At 47.6% G+C, this 22432-nt stretch overlaps 4 protein-coding genes across 5 annotated transcripts in view; 3 read left to right on the forward strand and 1 right to left on the reverse strand.

Annotated features, from left to right (window-relative positions):
* The first annotated feature begins 846 nt into the window (after positions 1-846).
* Positions 847-1662, forward strand: C2H20orf141 (chromosome 2 C20orf141 homolog). The gene is made up of 3 exons (XM_021155818.1): positions 847-866; positions 1088-1287; positions 1371-1662. The coding sequence occupies exons 2-3, from the start codon at positions 1130-1132 to the stop codon at positions 1606-1608; spliced, it is 396 nt and encodes a 131-aa protein (XP_021011477.1). The 5' UTR covers positions 847-866; positions 1088-1129; the 3' UTR covers positions 1609-1662.
* Positions 1663-2087: 425 nt separating this feature from the next.
* Positions 2088-3383, forward strand: Tmem239 (transmembrane protein 239). Its single transcript, XM_021155820.2, has 2 exons — positions 2088-2159; positions 2293-3383. Exon 2 carries the CDS (start codon positions 2307-2309, stop codon positions 2760-2762), a length of 456 nt encoding a protein of 151 aa, XP_021011479.1. The 5' UTR covers positions 2088-2159; positions 2293-2306; the 3' UTR covers positions 2763-3383.
* Positions 3384-14378: 10995 nt separating this feature from the next.
* Pced1a (PC-esterase domain containing 1A) lies at positions 14379-20160 on the reverse strand. 2 transcript variants are annotated; one of them, XM_029472322.1, is made up of 8 exons: positions 19900-20160; positions 18813-18953; positions 18219-18298; positions 17871-18109; positions 17630-17780; positions 17295-17541; positions 15048-15308; positions 14379-14751 (listed from the first exon to the last, which is right to left on the reverse strand). In XM_029472322.1, the coding sequence occupies exons 2-8, from the start codon at positions 18934-18936 to the stop codon at positions 14504-14506; spliced, it is 1350 nt and encodes a 449-aa protein (XP_029328182.1). In that variant the 5' UTR covers positions 18937-18953; positions 19900-20160; the 3' UTR covers positions 14379-14503. The 2 variants fall into 2 exon arrangements, with proteins under 2 accessions (XP_029328182.1, XP_021011481.1); XM_021155822.2 differs by having other exon boundaries at positions 14385-14751; positions 18813-19597.
* The window catches only part of Vps16 (VPS16 core subunit of CORVET and HOPS complexes), a 19049-nt gene continuing 16343 nt past the window's right edge, over positions 19727-22432 (forward strand). Inside the window, exon 1 of the mRNA XM_021155821.2 lies at positions 19727-19854. Coding sequence (XP_021011480.1) covers positions 19802-19854 — 53 coding nt within the window. The 5' untranslated portion in view covers positions 19727-19801. The remainder of the gene's footprint in view (positions 19855-22432) is intronic.

Raw genomic sequence — 22432 nt, forward strand, 5'->3', positions numbered from 1 at the left:
CAGGCAGCACCCAGCTATATAGTCCAGGTTGGCCTTAAACTCACAGTATTTCTGCCTCAGCCTTCTGAGCACTGAAATTAAAATATATTCCACCATGTCCAGCTCTCTGTCCCATTGCTGAAACCATAATACCTCCTAAAACTATAGTGCTTAAAACATCCAAATAGCATCCTCTTGTCCCCACCCCCACCCCTGCTCCATGGCCTAGGTTGCCCTCTAGAAAAGTCTATTCAGCATCCCAGAGTTGCAAACACGTTTTCCCATTACCATCAAGCCCCACAGCCAGCCGGGCATGGTGGCGCACACCTTCAATCCCAGCACTCGGGAGGCAGGAGGCAGAGGCAGGCAGATTTCTGAGTTCGAGGCCAGCCTGGTCTACAAAGTGAGTTTCAGGACAGCCAGGGCTACACAAACCCTGTCTCGAAAAAACCAAAACAAAAAACAAACAAACAAAATCCCAAAAACCAACAAACAAACAAAAAAAGCCCCACAGCTCTCACCCCATGACTTTCAGGGAAGAGAACCGGACATAGAAAAATTGAATGACTGAATGACATCCTAAACACACAGTCTGGAGAATGTTCTGGAAGATGCAGAAGTCCAAGCAGCTGTTGTGTTAGCATGCTTTCCTGACATCCCAAGACTGGTGGGAAGTCCCTGGTGCAGAGAATTACTGGCAAGGCGAGTGGGTGAGTCGAGTCTTAGTTCTCAGAAAACACTGATTTGCTACTGAGCCCCACCTAGGCCACCAGTGCTTATGAGGCAAAGCAAACTGTTGTCCTGTCCTTAATTCAAGGTCCTCCCTGATAATAGGTCACAATGCCCCAGAGTGTCCAAATCTAGAATGGTCACCCAAGTGGGAGGAGGTGAGAAGAGTTGGTGAAGATGTGGGGTGGGAGTGGGGGGAGGGAGATCCCCAAAGAGCTTAGTTCCTCACTTACAGAGCTAACCCTTGAATGTATGCCAAGGTCCTCCTCTCTTCCCTGATCCCTAATCTCTTAGCACTAGGTCTTCCTAATAACCTCTAGGACCCAGCTCAGCTCACCCTTGCCCAAAGCCCTTCTTAAGCTATCCTACTCCTTCCCAGGGGTCTGGATCCTGGAGAGGGACTGAGTAGGGTCAGTGAGTCATGTGTGTCCCCTGGGACTTCAGCCAGGCCCAGCTCCTGGACAGTATCCTAGGGCTGGGGGCACTAGGAGTGACAATTCGAACCGTCTTCTCAAAGGCTGGCCTAGCCCTGCTGCTCCTGTTGCTGGCCAGCTTCCTTGTTTTTGACCTGCTCTATGGGTAAGTGCCACCTGTCAGGTAGGTGTCACAAACACAGGAACAAATGAGCAATTGCCTCGAGCTGCCATCTTCTCTCTCCACAGGCCCACAGGTGCCAACCTGCCACGACACAGACTTCTCCCAATGGGTCAGAGCCAGGGGGCTGGTGAAGGCCCAGGACAGCAAGCAGCTCCTCTCTCTCCAACAAGGATGGCCTCGGGACTGCTCAGCCTGCAGGATGCGCTGCTCCTGCTGCTCCTGGGCCTGAGCTTGTTCTTGGGAGGCTCTGGTATACCCTTAGCCATGCTGGGCCTAGCTTTCTGTATCCATCCTTGGGCCTGAGGGCCCTCCTAAAGCTGAATGCCTACTGAAAATACAACATCCAATCTGCTCTCTGATTTCTTCTCTTCCATCCTGAGCTCCATGAGGGTAAGGTTGTATGATAAGGACAGAATACTCCATCATATTCAGCTTGAACCTCAGGGCCTTCTAGTTCCAGAATGTGGACCTTTGGGAACTGTCAAAGGCATATTACCTTTCCCTGAAGCTTAGGGCATTAAGAGAAGGCAGAGAAAAGGGTAGTTACGGCAACCAACTCCAGTCATGGGGTTGGCGGCAGCCATCAAGGAGGGACAGGTGTGGGGAAGGCTTCCTACAAGAAGAAGAATGGCTTGCTGAGCTCTCCTGCCAGCCTGGAGGGGCCATTAAGTAAAGGACATAAGTGACTCTCACACTATGCAGTAGCTCCTCTCTTGGCTGAGCCCCACCCCAGTCCGGGTCATAATGCACTCCTCTGGGGATGGTGGGGCAGGCGAGGGAGAGACTGGGATCTGGCTGCCAGGCCAGCCTAGACACAACAGGAAGCACCATGACTTAGGTGGCTCTGCCCAAAGGTAAGTCCTAGGCCCAGTTCATAGCCCAATCCTGCCCATGCTGGTATCCCCCTGGCCCCTGCTTGCCCACCTATCCAGAGGTCCTGGACATCTCCAGGGCTGCCCCCTGCAGCTGGCCTGGCCCTGTCCACAGGTGCACCAGCCGTGATGCAGCAGCCACGAGTGGAGTCGGATATCATCGGGGCTGGCGAGGGGCCCCAGCGGGCAGTGCCCTGGTCAGCCTGGATCATCCGTCAGGACTGGGTGCGCTGGTGGGTATGCCACATACCTCGGAGCTGGACCCAGTGGTGGAATACATCAGGCTGGCGGCAACCACTACAGCGGATGCTGTGGGGTCTGGAGGGGACACTCTACCTGCTGCTGGCACTGATGCTATGTCATGCACTCTTCACCACGGGCTCCTACCTGCTGAGCTCGCTATGGCCCGTGGTGGCTGTGATGTGGAGCCACCTGCTGCCAGCAATCCTGCTGCTTGTGCTCAGTGCCCTGCCTGCTCTGCTCTTCGCAGCCTCCTTCCTGCTGCTCTTCTCCACACTGCTGAGCCTCGTGGGCCTGCTCACCTCCATGACTCAACCAGGCTACGCTCAGGACTTGGACCAATAGAAGGGCAACCCCATCTTACTGCTTGTGTCTGTTGAGCCCTGGCCTAGGGCCTGAGCCCCGTGGGGAGGGGGGCAGTGGAACTTCAACAGACCTCAGACCCCCCCTCCCCAAATCACAAATACAAGTGGGGGTCTGGCTTCTGGGCATCTACCTTAAACCCACATTGGTGTCAGGAACAGGACAGACAGTTTAGCCAGGAGCAAGAGCTTGGACAAACCACTGAGACCCGTATGGATGTGGTAACATCACTTGGTCTTCCTGGCAGAATCTTTTTGTCACATCACCTCAGCCCTACCAGCTTCAGGCTTCCTGAGAATTTCCACCTACATACCCCTGGACTTGTCTGGATTTGTCACGGATCCTCTCTCTCTACTTCCAGGAGGAATACACATTCTGGAACAGGTCTTACTGACAGGAAGATAGCGGGGATCTCACCTCACTCACCTCCCAGAAATGGGAAAGAGGCCAATCATGGTAGTGCGTTTGTGTGTGTGTGTGTGTGTGTGTGTGTGTGTGTGTGTGTACTGGACCCAAGGCTTTGTGCATAAGCATACACTCCACCCTACATACTCTTATTTTTTTTTAAGAATCTCCAGGTCTGTTACAAAAAATCAAAGTCCTGTTTCAGCCTCCTACATCTTGGCTGATTCACTACTTTTGAACCTTGGTGTTAAGTGAGCCCCAATGTTTTCATGGGGTTGTTATGATCAAAAGTCAGTATCTATTTGCAAAATACTTTGCTGTTGTTGTTGCTTTGAAACAGGGTCTCATGAAGCCCAGGATGGCTTTGAACTATTTAGCTGAGGTGACTTTGAATTTCGGATCCTATTGTCTCTATGTCCAGGGTACTGGAATTAAAACTTGTGCCACCATGCCTGGTTTTATGAAAAGTATTTGGTAAGGCCAAACAGCAGTTAAGATGTTTTGAGCTCTAAAAACATATAAGTTCAAAAGGCCTTTTGATTCAGAAGCTAAGAGATTAAGTTTCTCTAGGCTTCTACAGAAACTCTGTCACGCATGGAATCCCAGCCCTAAAACAGTTGACACGGAATGGGCAGTGTGGTGAGATGTGCAAGGTGTGTGTCTCAAGCTAGGCAGACACTGGACTGTATGATCTGTGCAATGATCGAGGCTGGAGCCTGGTGCCAGGGAACTCGTGCAAAGCTGTGCTCATGGAAAAAGGAAAGTGCAGAGATTTGCAGGATTGATTAAGCAGGCTGCTTCCAACAGAGGGCTTTGGACCACCCAGGCTCCCCTGGCGTTTGGCCATTTACCTAGCTGCTGAGCCTTCCAAACAAAGCTGTGAGTATCAGTTACCAAGTCAAGTGACAGACATGTTAGCTGATCTGCCCCCCAGCTGGGGCCCAGACTTCAGTCTTCATTCACTGCTGACCTCTACCCAATCCCTGCTGCTTCCCAGCTCTTTATCTGGTCTATATCTAACCTGAAAATCATTGCTTCTGAAGCCATCTAAACACTCTTGCACCTTGAGCCATGGTTCATTTTGGCCAAAACCTGACAGAGTTTGGAACTCTGTGTTCCTGGTAGACATCTTCATACTGGTAGATAGCTTCAGTGCCTAAAACCCCAAACCAGTGCTTCATTTTGTAGTTCCCCCGAAGTGTGGCTGTGTCAAGGACAGACATAGGGATGTTGCTCCATTAATGATCTATTCCTCATCTGCTATCTGCTTCTCTCTCTCTCTCTCTCTCTCTCTCTCTCTCTCTCTCACACACACACACACACACACACACACACACGTAGTTCAGACTGTCCCCAAACTCTGTGTAGCTGAGGATGACCTTGACTTTTGACCCTCCTGCCCCTGCCTCCCAAGGGCTAGAGTTACACAGATGTGCTCCCATGCCTGGTTTATTAGGTGCTAGTGATCAAACTCAAGGTTTCCTGCATCTTAGGCAAGCGCTCTGCCAAGTGAGCTACATTCCCAGCCTTGATAAGTTTTTCTGAACTTCATTTTCTACCTGGATATAACAAAGACATAGACACTTGCTTTGGGACATCTGGCTTGCAAGGTGAAATGACTGAACTAGCCTCTAATGCTGTAATATGCGTGCGCGCGCGCGCGCGCACACACACACACACACACACAATGACTGTTTTTATCAGGAGCAGGATAACTACTCAGCATCAAGGCCAGGCTGTTTGAGTCCCAGAGGTACTTTAAGAGGCCAGTAAAGAGAAAACCACATGGACTGGAGAAAATACAACTTAACTGAAAATCCTATGGCTCCTGTTAGAGAGGAAGCCCAGGCCTAATGAGTCTAGATGTCTAGAGTGCAGGGACTTCAAAGTTGTCTGTGGTGGGAATAGAGACTGAGACGGCTAGCCTGGACCATGTATCAATGGCCAGAGACCTTGGGCCATTCTAATTAAGAGGAGAGGAGGAATTAACCAAGACCATATTCAGGCGGCACACCACAGGTGAGAACAAAAAAGGGCCTTTTCACCTTTTCTTGAATCAAAATATACCTCCTGCCCCTTGACCTGCCGCTGTGGGATGGGGAGACACAGTGAAACAGGACCACAGACACACTGCCCTTACCTAATTAGAGGCTCTTATATTCTACAACCTAGAAACTCAAATTCTCATGGAGGGCCTTGAGGGCTTTGCTCTTTGACATATGGTTCCAAACAGTGCAGTCTATGCCTCCCTTAGCTTTTCAGATATATAGGGACTCTGTGAGGCTGCCAAAATGACTTTGCAGTTAAGAACACTTGTTCTTACAAGAGGATCCTGGTTCAGTCCTCAGAATCTACATGTGTGCTTACAACCATCTGTAACTTCAATTACAGACTATATGTGTGTGTGTGTATGTATATACTCACACACGTATATGTATATATACGTGTGTGTGTGTGTATATATATATATATATATATATATATGTATGTATATATATGAGGGAGGGGGGCTTACATGTATCTGCACCACATGACTGCCAGGCATTCATGTGGTGCAGATGTATGTAAGCACGCATATATATATATAAAATTAAATTAAAAAAATAAGACTCTAGAGGGCTGGGGATGTGGTTCATTTTAGTGGAGTGTTTGCCCAGCATGCGGCCTTGGGTTTCATCCCTAGCACTACATAAACTTGGCAGGGAAACTCTGCCTGTAATCCTGCACTGGGGAAGTGCACTCAGGAGGAGGGCAAGTTCAAGGCCAACCTTGGCTATATATCTAGTTTGGGGCCAGACTGTATTACATGAGACCACATCTAAAAAAAAAAAAAAAACCAAAAAAGATTTTCCAGCTCCAACTTAGACTGCTGAGCCTGCATTTTCCTAGACTCCAAGGTGACAGGTGTGTTTTTGAGGCACTGTTTTAGGGCATGCAGTTGAGAATCGTATTGTGCTGTTGATGATGGTGGTGTGGGAGGGAAAAGCATGCCAAGGAGGGGGCAATAGAAGGGGCAGAAGCTACCTGGACCAGTCTTGAGATCTTGGTATAAAACACAGTTCTTATTTCACACATTTAAAACACAGAGTGGCACAAAAATATTTCTTTTTGCAAAAACACCAAGAAACAAGAGTAGCACAAAGGACTAGCCCCAAGCAAATGGAGTGGGATATCGTGTGAGAGTTTGCAGAAAAAAGAACGCTGGGCATGGCACACACCTTTAATCCCAGCACTTGGGAGTCAGAGGCAAGCAGATCTGTGAGTTCGAGGTCAGCCTGGTCTACAGAGTGAGTTCCAGGACAGCCAGGGCTACACAGAGAAACCCTGTATCGAAAAAACCAAAAAACAAAACAAAAATCAAAATAATCCCTGAAATTCCTTAAGTATACAAACCCGTCCACTTTGAGTTTAAATGATTTAAAATGAAACCAAATGGAAAACAGACACACTGGAGTCAATGTGTTCCAAGCTTTTCCAGTTGAGCCAAGAGGAAAGAGGCGTCCCAATTGACCTGATGTCCCAAACCACTGTGTGAATATTTTTGCCCGCCCTTCCTGACCTCACCCAGTGTTTTGTGTTTTGTTTCTGATGGGGTTGGAATGGGGCTGGGTTCTACCAATGGTTTGCTTTACCCAGAAAAGATGGTCAGGTATGACTCAGCTGATTTCATACCTGTATAGTATCTTGATATTGAGGTGCATGTATGGTACATGCAATATGACCTTTCTATCTCTGCCTCAAGGACTAGGGAGAAAAGAGGACCTAGAAGGATCTCTAAAGATGGTCAAAAGGGAAGGAACGCAACTAGGCACTCATTGATGCGCACGCCCGGCTGAGAGGGACAGGCAGGAAAGGCGTCCCTGAAAGGAAGACAGGCAGTGCCTGAGAAACTTACAAGGCCCAGTGTGGTAAGACTAGACTCTGAAGGGCATGCGCAAGGGTGACCTGTCCTTGGCCAAAGCGAGGAGTGAGAAAATCTCACTATCCAGGAGGCAACCTGCACAGCGAGGGGAAAAGAAGACCATAATCAAGTGCCCACCACTGCTGTGCAGGCTCAGCTGTGCAAAGGGAAGAAGGGGGAAGATTGCTGGCGGGGATGGGGAGAGGGGAGCGTCTGCGGTCCTGGACGATTGGATGGACATCTGCTCTAGAGAGTGGCCTTTGGAAATCCCCTTTTGGCTAAGTGGAGAGGAATAGTGAGGGCAGCTGGCAAACACTGTGTAGAAGGGGGTGGACAAGAACCTGACACTGATAAGAAAATCCCAAGCCCAGCCTGGGATACGAAGACCATGGGCATCCACAAGGCTAAGGACTGCTGTCCTGGACCAGGAAGAGGCTCAAAATTCCAGCACGGGGAATCTGGTGCTCAATGTAGTAAGGCGCGCCCCCTGGCGGAAGTCTGTGGCCCTGGCCGTGTAAAGGCCTTGGCTAGGGTCCCCCAGGCTGAGCAAGATTCTGCAAGCTTGGATGCCAGTCTTGAGGTGAATGGGGCAGAACTTGGGGGCCATGGAGAAATAGCAGGTCTACCACCATCAGGATGACAGCTTTGCTGACTCCTCACTTTCTTTCCTAAATCTTAAATTGGCTACCCCAGCAAAAGAAACTTTAGGCTGAGAATCCTGGGACAGCCAGGATTCCAACTTCTGGCTTGGCTCTGGGTGTCTTTGGTGAGAATCTGGATACAATTAACTTTGTAAAACATCTTTTTCAGCTGAGTCAACGTTTCCATTCATCTCACCTTTCAAGTATTTTCCATCTTAAAAATAAAAATATGTTAAAGCTAGGAATGTGGCTTAGTGGGAGAGCTCTTGCCTGGCTGACATGTGATGCCCAGGGTTTGAGCTCCGATACTGCAATAAGATAGTTTTAAAAGAGATTAACTTAACATGTTAATTCTACAATAGTTTCTTCCCTGCCTTTAAATGTCCGACAAATAAAATAGAAAATGTTAGTGTGTGCATCAATATTTCATGTATGTCTGCATGCTCAGAGGTCACATGATAAGCCTTAAGAATACCTCTATTTCCTGTGAGACAGGGTCTCTCATGGCTTGAGCTCCCCAGCTAGGTTAGAATGGCTGGTCAGCCAGCCCGAGGGATCTGTCTGTCTCTGTCTCCCCAACACTAGATTCGAGTGTGTGGCACAGTACTTAGTGCTCTTGTGTGAGTCCTGGTGACCCAACTCTGGTCCTTATGCTTGCAAGATAAGCACTTCACCTACTGAGCTGTCCTCACAGCCCAGCAGTTCACTTTTAGAATAACCGAGTAGTATTCCAATGGGTGATGTACCGAATTAATTAAGCCACCTGTTGGTGGATGGGCCTGAGTCATTTTCTGCTTTTATTATTACAACTGTGAAGTCTTCATATGAACAGGTTCCTGTTTTGTGTAGGTAAACACTTATAGGTGAGACAGCCAGACCATATGGTACAATCTTTTCTATATTAGCCATCCCAGCAGTAAATGGTGCTACCTTGTCATGGTTTATACTTGGATTATTCCTAGTGGCTGAAGATGTTGAACATCTGTTGACATGTTTATTTACAATCTGTCTTCTTTCCTTAAGTGTTCAAACTGTTTGCACTCCCTTAAATTTACTGGACTTTAAGAGCTACTTATTCTAAACTAGACAAAGGAGTGTTTCTTTATTTTAGAATCAAGTCTTTCATCTGATAGTCTGATTTGAAAATACATTCTCCCAGGTTACAGCTTGCCTTTTCTTAACAGCTTTTGGGAGAACAGGAGTTTTGCATTTTAATGAAATACAGTTACAAGGAACTACACTGGTTTGAGTTCACCAAGAAGCTGTCTCTGGAAGCAGGGTTGTCCTTCCTCCACCCCCACTTCAGACCCAAGCATGTTTGTCTCAAAGTGTCTTCCAACTCCCCTTTGTGTGAGGGTAGACTGGCCTAATTTCTGTGACAGGGAGGGAAGAGAACTGCAAAACTGCTTAACGTTGTATCTACTCCACATCAAGGTGGCCTTGAAGATGCCAAAAATGCCAGTGTAGGGAATCTGGTGCTCAACATGGCAAGGTTCACCAGCTGGCAGAGATCTGAGGCTCTGGCCAAGAAAGTTCAGTCGTGGCTAAGGCTCCCAGAGGGGTCGGGATTCCATCTAGGGGGCAAATCGTTTTCAACAGAGGTTACTAATGTTTCTCCATAACATAGCATCTACAGCAGGGGAGAAAACCACAGATTCATTCCCGGGAGCTCATCTATAGAGATTAGAAAGTTCAACTGAAAATCTGATGGAATGCCTCAACTTCCCTTGCTGGTTTCTACTGGATGTTGTGCCTGACTTTAAGATATTATCTCTGGGGCTGGAGAGATGGCTCAGTGCTTAAGAGCACTGACTGCTCTTCCAAAGATCCTGAGTTCAATTCCCAGCAACCACATTGTGGCTCACAACCATCTGTAAAGGTATCTGTTGCCCTCTTCTGGTGTGTCTGGAAACAACTGTAGTGTACTCACAAAAATAAATCTTAAAAAAAAATCTCTGCTGCTATTTATTCTTTCACTTGGATGCTCCACCTAAGGAAACACTGTCCCACATGGGACTCTTTCTATTGGGAATCTAGCTGACTGCCTTAATGCTTCCCTAGTGCATTTCTGCAGGGTGTTTTGAGCACTCAAGTTGATGCTTAACTCTCTTTCTCCCTCCCCCTCTTCTCTCTCTTTCCCCCTCCCTTCTGAAACAGGGTCTATTTAGTCTTGGCTGTCCTGAAACTCATGTAAGTTATGTAGACCATGGTGACCTCAAACTGACAGAGATCCTCGTGCCTCTGTCTCCCGAGTGCTGAGATTAAAGGCGTGCGCCACCATGCCTGGTCTGGCTTTTCCCTTGTTATTTATTCTTTTCAATGACTTTTTAAAATTATTTTATGTGTAGGGATGTTTTGTCTGCATGTATGTTTCTACACGTGTGCTTCCCTTGTTCCCACAAAGGCCAGAAGAGGGCATGAGATCCCTCGGAATTAGAGTCACAGAAGGAGCCACCCTGTGGGTGTTGGAAACTGCAGAAATCTCTGGAGGAGCAGCCAGTGCCCTTAACCACTGAACACCTCTCTAGCTTGCTACTTATTCTTTTATTTTAGTTTGCCTCTCTAGTTAATAAACTCTCACACATCATTCTCTGGACCACACAGCACAACAACATAGCAAAGTGTTATTTTATGGGCCTGATATGATGACACATACCTTTAATAAGCACTCAGGATGCAGAGGCAAGCACACCTCTGTGAGATTGAGTTCCAGGACAGGTAGGACTACATAAACCCTGCCTCAAAACAACATTTTATATATTTTATGCTTTTGGTGTTATATCTAGAATATCTTTGTCCAATAATAGACTACCAACTATTTTCCTCTAGATTTGTAATTTAAAATTTAACACTGAGTTATGAACTATTTCCAGCTAATATTTGATATTACAAATAGAAATGAGTCTTCTTCAGATGGCTATGGCAGGGGCTTCTCCACTTTTTGAGTCTATCCTGTAATAACTTGTCTTTATATTTTAAAAATGTTATCCTTTGTGTGTACAGGTATTATGTCTTCATGCATATCTGAGAACTACATGTGTGATTGGTGCTCACAGGGATCCTGCCTACCAAAGGGAGTCATTTCTATTACCTCTGGCAAAAGGACCTATGGTTCCATTGACATGAATCTGTGGCTGCATATCAAAACCCCTACTCACAAGTACTTACACATTTCAATGTCCCCAAAACCAAGTTCCTGTTCCCTACCCCTATGCCCTAGCAACTCACCTTCCTTATCTCCACTATTCCTTCCTCTCTCCCACGTCCCTAGCCCTCGCCATGGCTGGTCAACTTCTCTCTCTGCTCTGAACCGTCCAGCACCTCTAGCTGTTCTCATATCTATAAAAAACCTTAACTATAACATAGAGCAGTCATGTCTGCAGTTCCCTTACTGTGTCCCCTTGTACACTCCTACATGGCTTCCAGAAATTGAACTCAGGTCATCAGTCTTGGGGACATGCATCTTTACCTATTGAGTCATTTTACTGACCCCAAGTAAACATATCCTTGAGGCAAAGTCTTCCTGTGTAACTTGTACATTCACTTAGTACTAAATTACCTTTAAAGATAGATTTCCGTTAGTTTTTTTGCATAGATAATCTGCCATCTGCCAGTAAGTCGTTCTGTTGTCCAACCTCTGACATAGCTTCTGACCTGTGGGGGAAGTATTCAGTTCCTTCTATAAGTTTGATTTTAACTGGTTTTATTTTTATGAGCACACGTGTATATATGTATATGAGCACATGTGTGTGTGCTCTTGCACACGCACACCTGGTGCCAGAGGCCAGAAGAGGGCATCAGATTTCCTGGGACTAGAATTAGAGCTGGTTGTGAGCCACTTGTGGGTACTGGCAGACTTCATCACTGACTCATCTATCCAGTCCCCATTTCACAGAAAAATTTTTAACTGGATAAAGTCATCAAAAATCGACAGTAAACTAAAATGTATTTAATAGTAAAAAAAAAACCACAGACAATCTTTTTAAATATTCAGTGAACCGGGGCTTTGGAGGTGGCTCAGTTGGTGCAGTGCCTACAGAAAGCACTTCACTCTGGGCCTAGCACATGGTGGCGTGCATCCGTAGTCCCAGCATGTCGTGGGCTGCAGGGTAGAAGGGCAGAGATCAGAAGATCCCTCAAGCTGCAATGGGGAGAAGCCAGTGAACTTATGAGTGAGCTCCAGGTTTGCACAGACTCAGTCTCAAAAAAGAAAACCACAGAGGAAGCCCCCCAGTGTCGACCATTGACCTCCAAATGCATGTACTCAAGTACCTGTGCACCCACCTACACAACTGGCTTTTAATTTTAAGAGATATAGTCAATGGTGACCAAAGATGATTCCACGTCCACTGCCTCTGAATCTGTTTGCAAAAGCTAGGGACTGCATGGGAGAAAGCTCTGTCTAGTCTTGGTGGGTGTGAGCCCTTCAGTTAGGAGAGCTTAGGTGGTAACACAGATTTTATAAGTACAAACCTCACTCATCAACTTAGAAGCTGGAATGATTTTTAAATCCTATTCATTTGGGTAAGTAAAAAAGCCTGATTAAACAGAATGCCTATCAAATGATCCTATCCACACAAAGCCCTAGCAGTTCAGTGTCAAGTGCTTGGGGACTAACATGAAATATGAGGAAGCTGTAGGCAGGGGAAAGAGAAACTATAAAATAATTTTTAGTTTCACAGATATACTTACCAAAATTGTACACTTTAAATATGCTAACCACATCTTATAGTTTTTTGTTTAATGTCTATTTTCTTGTGATGAGAAAGGATACTTTTACTATTTTATTTCTGGATGCACCTCAACACGATGGCCATACCTTCTCAACACGATGAACAAGACAGCTGTCCACTTTTGTTGGAGAGCTTTCAGTTTACATCAAACTAGGGAAAAACTAATAGTTTTACTTCAGAGAATTTTGTGCCATGGAGGTAGATCAGTGGGTAAAGGAGCTTGCTGCACAAGCCTGGCAGCCTGAGTTCCACCCTCGGATCCCACATAAAGGTGAAGACCCCACAAGGCTGTCCTCTGATCTCCACATGTGCTGCACCACACCACTCCCCTTCATCAAGTGTGTATGTGTGTACACGCATATGTGTATGTGACATATGTGTATCCTGAACCTCTCCTTTGAAAAGCATGGTTCTGTGAGAGCCAGTGGATCACATTTTGGAGACAATGAAAATTTAGTTCTGCCCTGATTAGCCAATAGTGGACCTTTATATTGGAGCAACCTAGGCTTTAATCATTTTTACTCCTTAAAACAAAGTCCTGGGAATAATTTAAGTGTAAATGATCCATGTATAAGGCTATTTTTTTTTTAAACTCTTCAATTGTATGACAGCCAAAATAAAATCTCTTTATTCTTTTTAGGACAGATTTTAAGTGTAGGAGTTTCTTTCTTATTTCAAAAAACTTTAAGGGGCTATTAGAAAATATTTTTAAAAGGGTTGGGGCATGGGAAGTCAAAGTTAAATGGGGTAGGAATTAAGAACACAGAGGAAGTGTGTAAACAGTATTAATTACGTATACCCATCTCCAGGTTGCTTATAGAGTGTGAGTTATAGAATTTTCAAGGGCAGAATTCAAGAAACAAGTAGAAAAGGCCAAGAAAGGCTCAGGAGGGAAGGTGATGTAGACCTCTGCAGGACAGGTTAGCCACCAACAGCGCTGGCCCATAAGGCTAAAAAACTCGTTTTTCCTGGAAATCAATATATGTGCAGTTTTCTCCAACACTGGAAAATCAATGATACAAAAGTCTCTGGAAGGAAATGCAGAAAGTGACAAGGCCTGGACAAACTGCAGCTGGAGAAGACTGCTCTGAGTTTTTGATGATGAAAAGAAAAAATTCCATTTCTGCAAGGAAAATTATCAAAATTCTTATCTCTGTAAAAACAAACCAAAAAAGCTTTTAATTTGTGTCCCCCTTTAATCTTGTTCAGAAAAAAAGAATTCATACATTTGTCTTAGGCACTGTGCCAGTGCCTCTGCAAGTCTCTTGTCTCCCCCAAAGGTTATATTAACTCACGTTGTCTGTCACCACTTCCTTAGCACCCGCCTGTTAACCATGCCCTTCACTAATTTGCCAGATTATTAACCAAAATCCATTGATCTGATCAGTTTTTGTTTTCTTTTCAGTGGGATGTGGTCCTTTTGAAAGGTTTCATTAGCAGGAACAAAAATGACCCCAAGAATTCTGTTCCCTCCATTCTAATTCAAATGTAATGGGTCCATAAGACCCTACTCTCTGTTCATTGTCCCTGTCATACTCCAGCCCCTCCTCCCCTATTTCCAAGCTGAGGCAAGCATCCCATCCCTCACCCCATCCAGCATCCAGCATCCAGCGTATGCTCTGTTTGCACACGGAACCAAGGAACTAATGGGATCCTAGCTGGACTTTCCCAGCACTTGGAAGCTTCTCACTTAGGTTCTAAGAACTTACTGAATGCCTGCTAATAACAAAGTCCCAAAGAACTGTTGATAACAAGGGACCCTCTGGGGATCTTTATTTAGTGTGTATGTGTTCTTCTGAAGATGAACTTGTGCTAGAAAGTCTTCACAGATTTCTAAATAGTTTGCACAGAGGCCAAGGGCAGCTTCCCCATGCCTTAAGGTCATGGTTTGGGAGACCTGCTCCCTAACACAGGAATATCACTCTGTCCTTCCATGCTTTTATTGATATCAGCAATGGACAAGAACACCCCGGCCTAACAGCTAGGCTACCAGACAGCCTCTCCAGGGCCACTGGTATCTCTAGCTTCATCTTAAGATCCTGCCTATCCAGGCCATGTTCCCGAATGGGCATGTCCCCGCCTGTCCTGTTTGTATGTGTGGATCAGTCTGTCTGAATGTCTGAGTCGATGCCTGCATGGACCCCCAATTCTTGGTACATGGTAGGGGTTGTTCAGAACATAACGTGGCTTGCCCCGGTGGACCACTGGGCCCCGGTGTTGACCATGGGAGACAGGGCCAGAGACTGATGGTGGCAGGGGGCCAGGCACAAAGTTCATTCCAGGGCCACATCCTACAAAAGAACCAGTTATTATCAGAGTAAGTTTCTGACAGGGTAGCTCTATTATTCTTGGGTAAGTTTCTCTGGGCTTTCATTTCCTATCTGCAAAATGAGGATTCTACTTCCCCTACTACCAGACCAGAATGATAAATTTATAAATGCTATTCCAATCTGAGGGATTACTGTGACTAAACCCAAAAGGCAGTACCCAATTCCTGAGCTCACATGAACACAGATGGCTAGGCTGGAGGATGTGCAAAGGAGGCTGGGGAAAGTGTGAGCAGAGACTACCTAAGTTAGGCACCTACCTGGCATTGAGAAGTCCTCCATTGCATTGTATTTGAATTCATAGGGTGGAAAGGGCTGGCCTTGGAAAAAGGGGGTATCCTGGGGCAGGGGTGGGAACAAGGGAGGTGGTGAGGGCTGAAGTGGGTAAGGAAAAGACACGGGAGGAGGCAAATGGAAAGGTGGGAGCAGGGACAAGGCCAGCTTCTCCCTGAAGTCTGGGGGCTGCTTATGGCTTCCCTGGAATGAATGATCCATCTCTGACCAGTCCTCAATCCATGGGTCTAGGAATGGGATGACTATGTTAAACAGGCCTGGGAAACCAGGTTGCCCCAGATGCTGGCTACCAGAGCTCTACTTCATCCTCTTGGAGAACAGTAGCCTTCCTCATCTCCTTTCACTTCAAGCCAAGACCAAGCTGTGTTCCTTTTTCCTTGGTACTCTGTCTGCCTATGTTCTGACCTCATGCCTGCTCTTGCCCGGTGTCTGTATCTGTAGATTTTTCTTCTTCCCAAACTCTTCCATAGGCCAATTAATAAGTCAAATATAAAGATCTAGTCCCCTCCCAACTAGTCCTCATTTGCTTCTAAACCACTACAGGGAGTATCCTACCCCCTTTTTATCCCTCATCAACTGTGAATTGACTCTTAAACCCTTCATGTCTTCAGTGGTTTTCCTACCACATGGAACTTAACCCCTTCATTCCCAGTCACATTACATCAATACACCCTGTCCTGAGAGACCCATCAATCTGTTCTCTGCCAATCCAAAGTGAGCACCATTCTGCTGTCCTTCCTAGTTCACACTCACACGCTGCACTTCTCCCTCTGCTGGTCCTGAGGACTCCCATGAGCCCACAGCCTCTCACACACTTCTGCCCTAAGCAAACTCGATTGCTCATCTTCCCGATTCAAATCAAGTTTTATAGGTTTTGTTTTTGTTTTTCTTAACAGCCTTACTTTCCTTTGTTCCCCTTGAGACAAGGTCTAACATATTCCAGGCTGGCCTTAAACTCACTTTGTAGCTAAGGATGTGCTTAAACTGCTGATCCTCCTGCTTTTACTTTCTAAGATCGAAAATTATAAGCATGTACCACTATGCCTTGTTGTATGTGGCGCTAGAGACTGAACCCATGGCTTCATGCATGCTATCAACTTCAAGCACTCTTCCAGCTGAGCCACATCTCCAGCTATCTCTATGGTTCGTAGATGGAACCAGAAGCTGTGAAGCATCACGCTAGCCTTTCAACCTTTAAAACATCCTTTATTTACTGAAGACCAATTCTCTACTTGAGCAAAACAAGGAAGGTGGAACCAGGACATAATCCATCCCAATTCATCTGCCTAGTGTTTCTGCTCCCAGTTACCACTAAGTCCCAGTGGTCTGCCTCCAGTCCTGGCCTTTCCATGTTCCCCCCACAAACTGTATGTACCCTATTGCTGTGGCAAACAGCATCTAAGATGACTCATGCCTCCAATTCAACAACCACTGTACTCCTGGTGCTAAAGTACAGCACATTTGTGTTGGCACAGGGTTCAAGTGACCTAAAGCAAGGGAGAAGTAGATGTGGAAATAAGCGATGCTGTTTCCTTTGTGGGTAGGCAGGGACTGAGAGATTAACAAGCAAACAATCTATAGCAGAACACATCTCAGGAGGGATGCAATTAGAGTAGTATCCCAAAACCAGCCGAAGAAGTGGGACTAAGGGACCTACAGCAGCGACTACTGTGGGTCCCAGTAAGCTGGGACCCTAAGTTGGAGTTGAGGCTATCAGCTACTGTCTACTAACCCCACCACCTTGGTTACACTGTAGGTTACATTGTGTCTCTGCTGAGCAACCTGCTAGCTCACTGTACCCTTCACTTCTCTGATGAGCTTGCCTCTGCAACACTGCCTAGACCATCCTTTTTCCATATCTGTCTTCCCACTTCCTATTCCTGGGATTACCTGGAAGCAGTCTCATTTCTTTTCCACTTATCTACTGATCAGGGTCCTCTGACCCTGCCTTTTACAATCAGTACCTGCGCATGCATGTCCATTCAGGTAAACAGGAAGAATCACAAAGCCGAAGAACTGTTAGTTGAACAGCCACGTGCCTCCTGTGATGTAACCCTTCTCAGGAAATGAGAAAGGAGCATTCAGGAGCCACAACTGTTCTTCCAGAGGTCCCCTACTTTCTACAAGTACTTCAGTCCCATTTAGTTCTTTGTGCCTTGTGCTCCGAAGGCCCTACCTACACCAATACCCAACCAGTCTGTGGGAGGGCTTACCTGGCAGCCGGTCATGTTTGGGCAGCTCCACACCCCAGGCATCGGCCACGTGGGCCAGAAGTAAGTGCGAGAGGTGGCGGTGTGCATGCTGGTCCCAATGGACACCATCTCGATGACGGTGACGTACAGCATGCCGGAAATGGAAGTGGAGATCTAGGACGTCGAAACAGTGTTTCCCGGCTAGTGTAGCACTGTAGAAGTTCCCCTCAACCACATCCTGTCGCAGAGACACTGCCAGGGGCTGGAGCTAATTGACAAAGTGGACTCTCTAAGAGGGTCTCCTATCTGCCGGCCAGCCACTCTATCCCCTGTCCGGAGGGGTCCCGGTCACTCACCTCTGGCAGGAGGAAACCCCCAGTGACACGTTCCCCCAGAGGCATTGCCAAGTTCCACACCAGCAGACAAGAGTCTGGTAAAACCTGATCCATTCGTACAAAGACTCGTTCCAGGTTCTCCCTGTAGCTCTCCATTGAGCAGCGGCCATATCTGTTGGGTAACACTTAGGGTGGGCAAGAGCACAGGAGTGCTGCCATACCTCCACCTCCAACCAGTATTTCCCTCTCCCCCCGCCTGAACCTGGAGAGATCCCAGAGGCAGGAGTTGATGATCACTAGGTCAGGGGCCGGTCCATATGACAGCTCCTCCAGGATGTCCTCAAGGTACTCGGAGTAAACTCGGGTGAGGAAGTAGAAGCGCACAAGGTGGTGGCCAGAGCTAGAGCAGAACTGGCGGACCTCGCGGTACTGTGTCCCGTTGTGCAGCTCTCCCAGCTGGCCCCCAGCCACCAGCTGGTCCTGTTCAAAGCTCAGCTCCCCCTGCCCACCCACCCCACCCCGATGGTCAGATCCATGCCAGGTAGGTGGTCCTTTTCAGGCCAGGGTCTGCACCCACCCAACACTGGCATGGCTGCCAAGCTTCTCTCACCTTGGCTTTTAACTGGGAAGCTGTGAGCAGTGTGTCTTTCTGGAGCAGAAGCACCAGGTCCTTATACACAGCTCTTTGGACTGCAGGGAGACAGGGATCCCAAGGTTAAGGTCGGCCTCACCCCCTCCCAGAATTTCCCAAATGAAGGCCTTTGTTTTCCAGGGCTTGACTCCCCAACAGCAGCTCTATGGAGGGTTGGCTTAGAGAAGAAAAGACGAGGTTTTAAAGCCCTAGCTCTGCTCTTCCCAGCTATTTCCCTCTCTAACTTATGTACAGTGACCAAAGACCAAATGGGAAAATTAAGTTGGTCCCGTCCCTAGGAAAACACACAACATAGCCCACAGGTCCTTTTAAGAAAATCATGAATGGCAATGACAGATAAAGATGCCACACTCATGGGCTAAAAAATAGTGCACAAATGATATGCCAGGGCACCCAGGGAAGGTATATAGGGAATTTAAAAAAGCAAAATGCAGTTTAGTGTCCTGAAACAGAGTAAGAGATGGAGAAGTCTGAAATGGAGATGCGGCGTGCAGACAAAGAAAAGGTTGAAGAAACTGGGCGGTGAAATTTCATCCTAGAGTGGTCACTCACTGGAGTCCCCCAAAATGACCACGAACTTGTTGTGTAGCAGCTGCTGGACTTCCGAGGTATGGAAGTGGACCATGGCGCTTCCCAGCAGGCGGTGTGGCATCTCGTTTTCCAAACAGAAGACCATGCTGCCACTGACACCAGCTGCAGGGAGAGGCCAATAAGCTGACAGAGGGCAGGGACTCTAGGTAGGTCGGTCTGTTCCAAGATGACCCATGCGCGCTGGCCCCTCCCTGGCTGCTCTGAGTAATGGGGAGGAAAGTGGGGGCGGCAAGGCGAATCCCAACACGGCACCAGCTTTTATCACACTCGGAGGGAAGGAGGGTCACTTGGGCCGCGGTCTTAGAGAAGACTACAGTGCTTCGCGCGCGCAGAGACGCCTTTGCTCCCTGCCACGTGTCAACGGCGGCCCCGCGCGTGCGCACTCGTCCGCTCGCCCCAGTCACCAAGTCTCTCGGGGGCTCCAGGGATTCACGGGCCAGTAGGGCAGGCCCGGGCGCCGTGCGACAGCGTCTTGGCAGCAGGGTCCTGATCTAGAGTCAATGTTCCCATGCCCCTGGAGAGCGGTGGGTTCTGCAAAGATCCCGCCCCAGAGAGCCCGGGTGCCCAGGTTAGCTGTAGGTACGCAGCTCGACGCCCAGCGCTCGCCATGCGTGCGCAGCGGTGGTCCAGCCAACGCCTCCAGCATCTGCGCCTCAGATGCTCATGGCTCCCACTTCCGGTCACCCGTGTCCCGCCCTATGCGATCCCCAACGCCGGAGGAGTCAGAAAGGCAGCGAGGTTGGCCGCTGTGGAGGACAGAAACCAGGGCTAGGTCCACTTGGGCCGCCGCGCCGAGGGCAGGACGATAGCTCAGCGTAGCTTGCCCACAGTGCTGATGGCCGCTAAGGCGGCCTCGTCACGTGACCCCGAAGGGCGGAAGCGGAAGTGCGGCCTGAGCTTGCGCTAGGCGGGTTTTTCCTCGGCGACTCTAGCCGCCAGCTGTACTAGACATGGACTGTTACACTGCGAACTGGAATCCACTCGGGGACTCTGCCTTTTACCGGTGAGCTGCCCGCCGCCCCACCTTCCGTCCCACAGCCCAGCTTACCTTGCTTGTCTGCTGCTGGCTTGAGCCTCCCGGCAGAGCCAGCGATGCTCGCCCCGGCCACTACGTGTGCTGGCGTCCGTCCCTATGGCGGCTCGCTTGAGCGTCTGCCACTTTACGCACTTTAGGGGCAGCAATCTGGTCCTTCCTTTGCGCCAACTGAGGCAAGCTCAGAAGCCACCCCTAAACCGAGGTCTGTTGGCCTCCGGAAGGATGCTCAGATCACGTAGAGGGAGGCCGCCCCGCGGCGACAGTGAGTGCCAGTCTCCTTCCGGAAACTGCTGAAGTCAGACCACAGGGGCTCTCACAGGAGGGCGGGATCGCCACAGCGGGCGGGGTGACAGTACTGACCAAAGCTGAGAGAAGGGGATGAACCGCAATTCAGTCTTGGGGCACTATTAATGAGGAACCCTAGGCAGTGGCAACTCGCCGGGGTTGGAGTGCCCTTAGCGGTGGGTCTTTCTCAAGGCTAAACTAGTAACGTGATTACAATGGTTACCGTCTGGTTGGCTTTATTTCTTTTTAAGATATAAAGTACAAACTGCTTGTGGAGCGCTCATCAATCGGTCAGCCTATATTTGTCACTGTCTCGTGAGTGGTTTACAATTTAACCTCAATCATCCTCAATTCGTGGGTGTACCAGCTTCACAGAATTAATTGCAGGACCTCATCACACCAGGCAGTTCCATGGCTTTGTGTTTGCACAGTCTTATAGTCGCTTCTATGGGCATTGCTATTTTCCTCTTTATCACCCTGAAGAATGTTGCTCATCTTTCAGGACCTGCTTGGTTTTCCTACAATAGAATCCTTAGTGCCTCACACAGGGTCCAGTTGTAGAGTCTTATCATATGTGGCACATGAGGGCAGTGTTGGTATGAGTGTCTCGTGCTAAGCTCTTGAAGGCTAAGAATACTTCTATTTCCCGTGCATATTTAGGCCAGTGCCTTTTACCTAATAGTTGGTCAGCCTTTGGTGGCCCACACCTCCTAATCCCAGCACTCTGAGATTCAGGCCACCCTGGTCTATAGCTCAGGCCAGACAGGGCCACCTAGTAAGACCCTGTCTTGAAATAATAACAGAAACAAGCAAAACCTAATCATTACCCAACAAAATGGTAAAGAATGTTTTATTGCTATACCTGAAGATCACAGAGACATTGCGTTGGCGTCTTATTTCAATAGAAGACTTTGCTTCTGCCCATAGCCAAACTTTTAAATGGAATCGTGTTGTTTGCGGTGTAATGCATTTTCTAGACAGAGGATGCCTTGTGGTAATTTTTAGAGCTCTGTTACATTTGTTTAGTCATGATTCCTCTTAGACACATGTACAATATGAAGCAACTGAAAATACTAATGAGCAGAGTGTGGTGTCCCATCCATAACCCCATATAACACATAGCCCTTGGCATGTGGAGGCTGGAAGACTAGGATTGCCAGTTCAGCCTTGGATGGATATATATCAGAGGCCAGCCTTGGCAAGATGAGACTCTGTCCCCAAATACATATTTAAAAAGCTAAAAAATAATAAATATAAAATATTAGCTATTTTAAAAATACCTGTTGCTTACCCAGACTTTTAAAATCAGAGCATAAGGAAGATGACCACATTACGACAGAGCTCCTCCTGTTTACTCTCTGAAGAGTCAGTTTCATGGGTAGATAAGTAATGCTTCAGAAGATGTGAGTGAGTCACAGAAGTGCTGGGCTCAAGAAGGGCCTAGAAGTGTTACACCTCCTGGGACTGATGTGTATGTCCTAAAAGTTGCTAACAAAAATGACTTCCTTATATTCTGGATATTATGTTATCTAAGTACTTGTGTATAGTTTCTTAATTATCACCACCATATAGAACTAAATCATGATTCATACCAACTTAGTAATGAGGAAGCTAAGGAACAGAGAGTCTGGGTTCTGAAAGTGATGGTACGTGCCTTTAATCCTAGCAGAGGCAGGTGGATCTCTGAGTTTGAGGCCTAGCCTGGTCTACAGAGTGAATTCCAGAACAACCAGGCCTATACAGAGAAACCCTGTTTTGAAAAGCTCCCCATAACCCACCCAAGAGACGTATGTGGTAGACTCTTTGGGCCAAAACATAGAAGTTTTGATTTTACATTTGTGTGTATACGCGTGCATGCATGCATATGTACACACTCACCACATACATGCCACTACACATGTGTGGAAGTCAGAGGACAACTTGTAGGAGTTAGCTCTCTCCTTCTCACCGTTAGTGAGCTCAGATCATCAGACAGCGAGTACCGTTTATAAAGCTGAGCTGCCTCTCCCAGATATTGTTTATTTATTTGGTTTTTTGAGACAGGGTTTCTCAGTGTAACCAGCTCTGGCTGTCCTGGACTAGAAGACCAAGCTGGCGTGGAACTCACAGAGATCTGCCTGCCTCTGCCTCCTGAGTGTTGGGATCCAAGGGTCTGGGCACCATGCCCGACTCCAGATTTTTTAAATTTTTTTGGGGGGGGGGTGGTGGTTAATTTTGTTTGTTTATTTTTTTTCGAGACAGGGTTTCTCTGTGTAGCCCT

Source organism: Mus caroli, chromosome 2 (assembly GCF_900094665.2).
Source record: "Mus caroli chromosome 2, CAROLI_EIJ_v1.1, whole genome shotgun sequence".
NCBI lineage: Eukaryota > Metazoa > Chordata > Mammalia > Rodentia > Muridae > Mus > Mus caroli.